The sequence below is a fragment of the Olea europaea genome, chromosome 9 (assembly GCF_002742605.1).
Source record: "Olea europaea var. sylvestris chromosome 9, O_europaea_v1, whole genome shotgun sequence".
In the NCBI taxonomy this organism is placed as follows: Eukaryota; Viridiplantae; Streptophyta; class Magnoliopsida; order Lamiales; family Oleaceae; genus Olea; species Olea europaea.
Window position 1 is genome coordinate 12993715 of NC_036245.1, and position 10859 is coordinate 13004573.

Here is a 10859-nt window from a genome sequence, read left to right on the forward strand (position 1 = left end):
TTTTTTTTGTGTTTTGAGGTGGTGTTGTGGTGATTCTCAAAATTTAAAAAAAAAAATTATTTTTTTTTTGTTTTGAGAAACTAACAAAAAGAACGCATTTTCAACAATTTCAAAACAAACACTCAAAATACAAAACTCAAAATGAATTCAAAACTCAAAACACAAAACTGAAACACAAAGAGAACACCCCCTAATGTATTCCCAAACACATATGATGTGAGAATACTATATTTACAAATGCAAGATAACAATTTCACTACATCATAACGTTAGGTGATGTGAAGCGCAATGTCACACATCTTAGTATTTAAGTCATACCGCCTAACCTCATTTACGCTTGCCTATATGACAAAGTGGGAGTTTTTGCTTATAGGTTCACCTGTTTTGTCCCCTCCTGCCACACATTCCACATATGGTTGCTTTTAATCACTCCATCCTAGTCCGTCTCCAAGTCTTTTTAGGCTAGCCTAGTTGCCTCTTGGATTTAGGAGGAAATATTTTATTACATGCTCGGCAATTGTCGACCTCTCATTGTGCACGATCACCAAGAGGAACGACACATCCAAGTACGATGCCAAATAACACTCCTTTAGGAAAATCAAGTGGAAATATAAAGTATCTGCACTGCATGCTTCCCATTATAAGTAATTCAAAAATGATCATCTGTTCGAAAAATATGAAGGTTTCATTACCCTCTTTCTCAGACAACAGAATAAATTGTGACGAAAACTTCACATATCATAAAGTGATCCGAGTAGAAGCTACTCAAACTACCTAAATGTTTGACAAACACATTATCGACACTGCAACAAATTTGTTTCTCCATAGTCAAGATAGGTTGCAACTAATTCATATTTAGACATGGATTCATAAAAAAAATATATGCAAGTTGTTCCACGAGAATTGTGTTCTCTCAATATAAAACCCAATAAATTTCAACAATAGTCTTGATTGCAATGATATGTTTCCTAACATCAATTATAATGTGTGAAAGTTTCATATTCAGATAGCAATTGGGGTGAAATCAATTCCAGAACACAGCTTGATATAAATTTCAAGTAACAAATATATGCTGAAACATCTAATCACAATCTGTAATCTCATATGCAAAGATGATAACAAGTTAATACAAAACCAAAATAAATTTTACTCGATTGATTGTGGAAAATTCTTATGTATTCTGAGATTAGCACAATAAAAAGATTCAATTGTAAGAAATTAGAGTCTCTCGCCTTCAATATATCACGAATGGCAGATGAAGAGTCATAAGTAATCATCTATTCACAATTATCTAAGGTTGAGAACCAATTGAATTTTGAATTCCCATAACTGCAGCAAACGAGTAAATAGTTTCCTTGATATCAGTCCATTCAAGAATTTCAGCTACTTTGGGTTAATCGAGGAAAGTTTCCCTTGTAGTAGTTTTGATGATATTTTGTGGAGGGTGTAGTAGATTTTGTAATTTATGATTTTTGCAGTATTACTTGAAATATTTCAGATTTCATATGCAATTATGATTTTTTTTCCCTATTTTTATATCATAATCCACAGAGATCGATGACCTTATGCGCATAGATATCAGATAATTTTTCTTAACTTTATTCAGGTCATCTGATGAGAAACATCTTGGGCCTGTTCCTGCCCAGTTGAAGTTAGCTATTAGCCCAATCATAACCCAGTCCAGAGTTGGTACGTAAAAGTTTATCTGGGTTTCCAGGGATGAATTCATCACAAATTAGTAGGGCCCATCATTTCCCTCTAAAAATTTTTCACGGAGCAATTCTCAGGCAAACAATGGTGAATTACTACCGCTGATGAACAAAACCTAGCTATAGTAACCAGACGTTGTTTATACACGCATTTCGCGTACTACAGTGACAGCGAGCGATTGTAGCTGTGTTTACAGTAGAAATTTCTGCTGTTATTTGATTGTTTCTGTCCAAAAGCATTTGGGCAATGAATTTTTTACTTTCTCGGGTTAATCGCTGAGGAATCAACTGGACTAATGCTTTATTCTGATTGATCACGGATTTTATTTCAGACATTTGATTTGAAGGCGCTTTGGTGGATTGCTAAAGCTTGATTGACTGCAGAAAGAGAAAACATCACATATTTCAGAAATGCTGCTAAGTCTTTATTTCGTCTTCCATTATTTTTTTATTGAATACTATAAGTTATATGAATATGAAAAAGTTAGCGTTCTGATATTTGATTGATTTATGGTAACCGTGATTCTGATTTCTTCTTTTGAATACATCTTTACACCTTAAATTGAAACTTTATGCTTAGGCTTGCTAATTCTGCACCATTCTCTGATCTCACAAAATTTTGCACTGCCTAATGAATTTGTTCTCTATTTAAATATGTATATGTTTTTTACTTCTTCTTCAACAGTGATAGCTACAGGGCACTTAAAGGCCCCACGGTCAGTGCAGGAGGTTTATAGGTCAAGTCTGGTTTGTGGAAGAGTATGCATCCTATTTGACTATGATCCAGGTCGACCAAAGAACATCACCGAGCTCCACCATGATGCCAGACAATAGTCTAGGCGAGTTGGTCAACCATCACTCTAAAAGCAATGGTTGAAGTCATGAGCGAAGTCGCAGTCAATGACCTGAAGGAGAGGTGCAATATCACTCAAAGTTGAGTTGATTAGCACCTTGAACTTAGTCAATCACTCGTACAGGTGTCATAATGGTCACGGTGTGAAGAGACCGCTTCCTATATTCTCTCCGCATTCGTAAGAACGGATAAGGAAACCTATCCGAACGAATCAACCTTGATGCACGTTACCAATAATGGAGCCTCTGGTGCCCCATGTATGGACATTAAACTCTCTACATTCTCAGCCTTTTTACATTTAATTCATATATTATTTTTCTCTTACATGTCTCTGACTCGGCGTTGGAGTGGCAGTGAGGGAGATAGCAGGCACTAGAATGGTCTAGGGCTGCTGTCGATGGAGTTGGAATAGTTCTCATAGTATCATCAATTAGTATCTTGTACCTTTATCTAGCTGACCTTAGGATCTATTTCAAGTGCTAGATTGGATTCTTATAAACAAACTTTTGAATGTAGAATTCAACTAATGCACCTATTGATGTTTTGGATTTAAAGAACATGGAATGTCCATCTGGTGTCTACGCATGTGCGCTGGGAAAGTATTGGTTTATGCTTGTTTTAGATCTTGCGTTTTATGAAGAAATCTACTCCATGGCATTATCATTTCTCTAAAACTGTCTTTGATTATACGAAGAAAATGGGAGCACCAGGTGTCTGTTACGAAGTCAAACTTTCTTTAACATGAAAATCAGAAAACAAGTTGTCGCTCAAACAGAGTTTTTTAGCTCCAGCTGAATCCATTTAAATCTAATTGCTTGCAACTTGAAGAAGTATCATTTTCATCCTCTGTGTTCAGGTCCAGTTTGGTTGAAAAGTAAGGCAGTTGAAACTTTGGTGATGTCTTCTGCTTCTCTAGCTCAACTGAATCATTTCTATGAGTATCCTGGTCAAAAAATATAACCTCCGGAGTTGTTCCTTTATATCTTTCCTCTGAATAGTTGCTGCTGCTGTTCCATTTTCCTCCCTGAAGTCCAATGCTCATTGATAAATTGCTGGATTTTTTTCCTGTAGAAAATGACTTTCCAATATTGTCATCCATAGCGGAAAGAAACTTTCTGCTCTCTGTCAGGTCTTCGCACCACATGAGTTCAGTATCCTGATGCTTGGATTCATTGCCATCCTCCCTCGACTTGGTTGGGGCTCTAAATTTCAAAGATTTCAACCCCATTTGATTAATGTACAGTTCTTGGTCCCTCATAGAACCTTCATTGTAGGTTAAGCATCTATCGATTGGACCATCATTTGGCTTCAATTGTGTTTGCTCAAGGCATAAATCCGACAATTCTTGCGTCCCAGAAAATGCAGAATTCAGGCATTGTGTGGATACTTTGGACACCAAATCAGATAACTCAACCTTGGCAGCCTCTAGAGCAATAGTTCCCAAGTTCTGTCTTCCAAGAGTTTCCTGTGCTTTCTCTAGTACGGACTGTAAATATTTACCTTGAGCCTCAATCCGGAGCTGTAAATGGCGTTGTACCTATGCATGGAAAGTATACCTTGTTATAATGGCAGCTGAAAAACTCAGAATGATTTCATCACCTAGTAACATTTTGCTTGTTCAAACTTTAATTGTTGGAAATGTGATGAAATTTCAACAATTGTAAAAAGTTTCATTTCCGGAAGAGGTCAAACTTGTAATCATAATCCAAAATGAGTCAAAAATTTGCCTCGAGGAATAATTTGGTTTTGTGCATCTTTTCAGCAAACTTTGATCCTTTAACCATTACAATACTCCAAGCTCCAATAATACTTCCAGAAGCAACAATTTATTTCAGAATTCAAAGTGTATCACAAAGGATTAGCACTTGATTTTTGTTGCATGCGCAATTTTTTATATCCATTATGTTAAAGGCACTTGCTATTGCTTCATGCATGGAAAAAGTTAGTTCTTTCATTTTTTACCTCAAGCTGCTCATGTAGCCTTCTTTGTGTTTCAATTTGCATTTGTATTGCTTCACTTAAAGGTAAATTTCTGAAATAAGGCAGCACAGTTACAACATTGTCAGTTGAATCACCTTTAAATATATGAGTTACCAAAGAAAAAACAAGGCTTTTCGTACTTATTTGTTTGGTTGGCCATGCTTAGATGACTCGTTTGAGTTCCATTTGCTTCAGGCATCCTTTCTCCTGTTGCTGCAACCATAATTAACTCATTGATTTTATATACACTTTTCTTATTAATAGCTATAATCTTTTAACAGTTTTTTTTGTAGTTACCGGATTTGTTACCAGCTTTGTCAATCCCAGTATTAGCTTGTCCTTGGAGGTTTTTACTGAGTCTGTATTTCTGACAACAGAGAATATAGAAGGTTGAGAACTGGTTTTATCTATATGTTTATAAATGAGACACACAATCATGCTGAGTGAAAGAATACATGCATATCTACATATGCTCAAAGTACTTCTTTTCCTGTCATTAAGACAGAAGGTTTCATAGTTAACTATTGCTTCATTTTAGTAACTTTCTTGAGAGTTTTGTGGGATTCAAAGTAGGGATTGTGTGATGTAAGACTGTTTATATCTGTCTGCTTCTTTGAAATGGTTTAATTGGAACTTTAAGTTGCTCATAGAATTAGTTAATATTGAAGGTGATCAAACTGGAAAGTCTATTTTTTCTTGTGCAGAAGTCTAATTTAATATCTGGCAATGAAGAATTTACCTGAAGGTGACTCTTCAAGTGGTACAAGGTTAGTCCTTGAATTCCCATGAGTTTCAAGACTGATTTTGGAGTAGCTTCTGCAACAGAAGAAATCATATTGATAACTGAATACAGTAGCACTTTATTGGGGCATCATTTGCTAGACATGTATTCACTTACTGTCTGCTCCACCAAGTTGATTAACTGCCTCTATGAACTGCTCATGAAGGTCCAGAGTCCATTTCAGTCTTGGCTTGGCATCAGTGGAAAGTACAAGTCCTGAATCTCCGGTGCCATTTGCACCTTGGTGGAACAATTGCCTTTCAGGTGGAGTGAACATTCTTGAAGAAGGATGAAGGTTTTTTCCTTGGTGGTGGTGGTGATACATTTTGTCTTCATCATGTGATTCGCAATAAATTAGCTTCATATTAAGAGCCAAAAATATAATATCTATGTGATTGTGAACAAATAATATTTGTACCTGAAATGATAAAAGGCTCCTGTTTTCAATCTGCTATCACTCTTGTATGAGAATTATGATTCTGCACATTGTAATTCTGCATTCCTGATACTTCGGTAAATAGAAGTTGTCTACTACAGCCCTTATCTATTTCTTGTTTTCTTTGATCAACTCCCACGTTCTAAAGTTGTGCTCAGGGATGTCTTATAAGTAAATAAGAGGTGGGGTTACAAGTGAGGCAAAGAATATCGGACAGGGCCAACAAAACATTTGATCCAATCCAATCTTCACAGCGACTCGAAAAGAGATCTTGCTCTTCCAATCTCACACATCTGTGGGTCCCCTCTCATGCAACTTCCCTTTCCATGCTCCGACAGCTGCACTACCCACTTAAAATTCTTATGCACTATGAATCTTGACAAACTTGACACCTTACAATAGGTACAAGAATAGATCCACCTCAGTCTACCTTTTCCTGTGAATTTATATTTGTTATTTGGCAAAGTTTAGGAACCTTATTCCCAGAATGAATGGTGGATTTTTTTTCTCATGTTTATTGGAGGAACCCACTATAGACTATGTTTTGAAACCTTCAAATCCTTTTTCTTACCAAGGAAGATTCTGTTGACTGGAATGTAACTTAGCATTAGGTACGTACACAGAAAAGAAGGTAGTGAGATGGTGAATAGGTGCTTCATCTTTGGATTTTTGGAAGGCCAAGTTTGGGTAACATTTGACAAATATTCTTCCCTTTTAGATTCCCCTATTTTTGTTTAATTTGGTCACAGCCAAGCCATGTACTAATAGTTAGGCGACGGGGCAATTCCTTAGATATGGATGTCCTTTCATTTTGATCTCTAGTCTGATATACAAAAAGATCTTAGCTATTTGGATTGCAGACTTGATTCAAATTTGGTGCTAATTTCTTTGTATAATACTATAATATTACCTCAAACAGTCTTGGCGTATTCATTGTTTTCTTTTCTGGACCCTGTATTTAATGGCAGCCTTAGAGAAATGTGGTGATTGGATTGTTTATTTTTCCTGTGTCTCTCCTAGACACAAACACACGCTTGTACCTGCGTGTGAGATTTTACCTTTTTCATACAGGCTAGAGATTCTTTATGTTAGTGATGAATTTTTTTCATGGACACTTGCTTTCTTTCTTAAGCATCTCACTGTAACACATAGTACATGGCTGCACCTATTTCACTATTGATGTACAGTCACTGGATTCATCATGCACATTCTTCTTGTTGTCTTAGTATTTATCTTTTTAAGTCTTCTGAAAACATTTTGAGTGATTCTTTTTAAAAGGGGGGAATAAATGCTTCTTCATGGCTTTGTTTGAAGGCCAGGAATGGCATAATGAATACATTCCTTTTTGTCTCCTTCAGTAAGTTTGGTACTTATTCAGCCTAGAAGGAATTAATAAAGGGAGAAGAGAGGTCCCAGTGAGATCTTTAAAATTCTTCTAACGGTATAAAGAATTGGGACCCTTCAAAAGGAAAATAAAGTATTGTACTTACTTCTATACTTGCATCTAATACAAAGCTAACAATTCATAGCCAGAAGAGGACCACTTGCTTTCCCCTTGACTTGAGACTGCAATTAGCTTTGTAGATACTTGGAAATGAATCTAGATTTTTTATTTTGCTGTTAATTATTGCCTTTTCTAATCTCTATTGTTTGTGGATTTCAGGGACATAGGTGTAATTCAGGATACTTTTGTAGATATAACAAATTATCTCTCTAACATCTCAAGCTTTTTACGCGCATAGGTTCAAATTGATATTGGTGAATGCGAAGGTCCTCAGGTTAAATTTCCTTACCACCTATTTATGAATATTGTGTGCTTATCAGACCTTTGATGAAAACTTGGATCTGATCTCCACTTGATGGGCATGTTGAAGGCATAACTTAAATAAATTTTTTTTTTCTCTCTAATAGCTTCAACTTTTAGATGAGGTGTTCAAGAGATGCGTCAATTGTCACCTTATGATATAAATATAAATAGATTCCTCTATTGTTCTCTGTAAATTTGCGGGGTCTAGCATTTAAGTTTATTATATTGGACTTCAGTTTTTAAATCTGTTCCTAAACGTGTATTCTCTATTTGCAAACCTCAATTAATGTGTGTTTTTGCATGCTCGTGGTGAATGGCTAGAACATAAGTCTATCTCATGTACATGGCACACTCATCTTGGATTTAACTTTACATCTTTACCTTATCATCATTAGGGGTGAGTCTTATTTCATACCTATGCTACAATTATAGATCTTGTTTCAAGATAAAAAGCAAAAATTATGCTTGAATGCACATAAAAGATATAGTGAACTATGACGACATGATTAATCGCTGATATAGAAGAAGTTTGGTTAAACAATATTGACTACGTTTGCCAACCCATTGATAATCCACTAAAACGGAGAATTAATATGGTAAATAACAATTAATGACTTGTAAATATGGCATATATGAAGTGCTGTCCCTGTGCATTAGTTCCAGTTGGACTTTTCAGGAAAGATCATTTGATTCTGATAGGTTATTTTATGCAGTTTGGAGGAATCTATTGAACCCTTTATGTAAACGGGTTAAAGTTAAATTCCTAAATAGTTTTGCTGGCTTGTGGATAGGACTGCACTGCATATGGGGAATGATGTGGTGCTTCTCAAGCTACATCATTAACTAGCATTGTTGAATGTAACTTCTGAACCAACCCGACCCCCCCTCCTCCCCCCCCCCCCCCCCCCCCCCCCCCCAAAGTTTTCTAAAACACATTATTTCTCAACCTCATCTTCAACTACACATTTCACGAAACTTACGATTTTTTTCAACTTTCGAATTACATATTTCATCAATTTTTATCAAAATTTCTAAAAATTTGGTTTTTAGCTAAACCAGACGGGGGCTAAACGACTTCTGGTGGGATTAACTAATATTTGTGTCATATCATCTAGCCAATTGGAGTATTAAGGGTCCAATATAACTTATTAAGTATTTCCTAGTGCTTTGCAATTGCATAAACATGTATAATTGTGTTGTAGGATGTAAATAAATATATACCTACTTGTAAGTTTTTGTACGAAAAGGCAAAAGAAATAACTAATTTTTCATATTCTTCATATCTTTTTCTCTCTGTCTGTGTGGTTGTTTTTTCTTTGGTGAGGGCGAGGGTGTATCAAAGGATTTTTTCTCTTTTGTTGTTTATGTTTCTTTCTTGTTTTCTTCTCTTCCCCCATTCAAGTCAGGTTGAAATGATGAAACTATTTCCCAATCCAGGAACAAATCATTCCTCCTTGCACGCAGTTTGTTCTGCTTATTTTTGCACGCAGTTTGTTTAAGTGCCTATATATGTCACCTTAACTAATACCACTACAATTCCAGACCAGATGGGAATATTGATTGACCATATGAGTTGTACCATGAAATTGGATTAACTGTAATTGCTTGCCCATTTTTGACATTTTCACTTTTACACTATAACACACCAATCTTTGGACAGGCTATACAGCCATATATAGAAAACTATTCATTAACCTTCCATTTCAAGTGTCTTTGTAGGATCCAATGATCTTCAGAAATGGCAGATTTAGTTGTCTTTCCTTGATGTTCCCATAACTGTTCCTCTGTTTAAGTGTACGGTACGTGCATCACTTGGCTATACCTCTTCATTTCTAGGGGTTGTTTGACAAATATTTTAATAAAATTTTTAGCAGATTTTGATAAAAGTTGATGACGTGTGGTTGAAAAGTTGGTAAAAGTTGTTGATCTCATTAAATAGCTAGTTAAAAATTGAAGTTTGACCTCAATAAAACATGCACCCAATCTTTTTCCTTGTATATGTGTAGTGTAAGAAGAGAGAGAACATGGGCTGTTACTCTGTTTGTACTTAAGCCTTACTCTTTTTTTATGTATGCTCTTGTGTTTGATTAGATAATTTCATATAAAAGAATCTTAATAGAGTAGCATTTGAGAATCAATTTGTGAGCAATTCAATCATTAGCTAGTACTCATGCATAACACTAATTGGCTGTGGTTTCTTGTCTACATCAGATTGTATTGGCTGAATTATAGAAAGAAAAGTTACCAAGGAATGCTATTCCTAATAGATTATAGCTTTCTCACTTTTCTTTTCTTTTCTTTCTTTGGCGGTTGGGGTGGGGGTGGGGGTGGGGGAGAAAAGTGATATTCTGAGGAACATGGAATTTGAGAATCTTAACTCAAAGTAAAGCTGTTGTTGGCGTATTCTCAAGTCAAGAATTTTGATATTCTTCCTACTCAAAGGCCACGAAAAATGGGTTCCCACTTTCCCTTTCATTCTTTATCCTGATGCTACATAGAGCTTAAGATGCCCTTATCATGGTTTATCATTTATTTGTCCTCTTAACCACTGCATTATTGTGAAATTTTTGTTATTCCTTGCGTTTTTCTTTGTTCTCCTCGACATTTTTGTAAGCTAGAACTAGCCTATTTTACCACATTAAAACCAGGCATAGTTTGCGAATGCACTTTGATGTACACAAGTGACAAAATTTGTGATGTTGCATCATTTTATGGGAGTCGTGGTAGCATCTACCTATAATGGAAACTATCGAAATTGTATTTTAATTAGATTTTAATATATTGTACAATTACTCGAATAGTACGAACCCAAAAAAGTTAAAAATTTGTCCAAAGCTAGTATGAATCTATGTGGCTTAAATGTCTATTTGATAGGGTTTCTACTTCTTTAGAAGAGTTTGTTGAGAAAGTTATCTTAAATCTATTTTCCTTTAAAAACTCTTCTAGTCAGATAAAGAACTTTAGAAAATTATCAGAATATGTTCATAAGTAATTTTTCAGTCTCAGAAGCATTTTTTGACTTTTTAAAAATCATATCAAATGGGTCCTTAGTGGCGTAATTTGTTACATGGATTGTAATGAAATTATTAAAAAGAAAAACGAAATTAAAATCTTGTTTATGTATCTTGTCAAGGTTTTGTCTAATTGCTTATGCTAAGCATGCACTAGAGGAACGATCTCCTTTTAGAATATTTTTATTCCCGCAATTGGAGGTCAATATTACTTAAAAACTCTGCTTTAAATGTTATCAAAACAGGCAAATTTAAGCAATGAAAAGAAATTACGACATTTTT

At 35.3% G+C, this 10859-nt stretch overlaps 1 protein-coding gene and 1 long non-coding RNA gene across 5 annotated transcripts; one reads left to right on the forward strand and one right to left on the reverse strand.

The window, feature by feature from the left end:
- The first annotated feature begins 753 nt into the window (after window positions 1-753).
- Window positions 754-5604, forward strand: LOC111399719. The gene is made up of 2 exons (XR_002703781.1): window positions 754-2819; window positions 5247-5604. It is a non-coding gene; the product is annotated as an uncharacterized LOC111399719 (long non-coding RNA).
- Window positions 3226-6109, reverse strand: LOC111399718 (myb-related protein 2-like). Of its 4 annotated transcripts, XM_023027182.1 has the most exons (7): window positions 5742-6093; window positions 5441-5653; window positions 5282-5358; window positions 4840-4909; window positions 4683-4755; window positions 4525-4594; window positions 3226-4099 (listed from the first exon to the last, which is right to left on the reverse strand). In XM_023027182.1, exons 2-7 carry the CDS (start codon window positions 5646-5648, stop codon window positions 3344-3346), a joined length of 1254 nt encoding a protein of 417 aa, XP_022882950.1. In that variant the 5' UTR covers window positions 5649-5653; window positions 5742-6093; the 3' UTR covers window positions 3226-3343. The 4 variants fall into 4 exon arrangements, with proteins under 4 accessions (XP_022882950.1, XP_022882949.1, XP_022882948.1 ...); XM_023027181.1 differs by having other exon boundaries at window positions 5282-5355; window positions 5441-6109; XM_023027180.1 differs by having other exon boundaries at window positions 5441-6098.
- Window positions 6110-10859: the final 4750 nt, after the last annotated feature.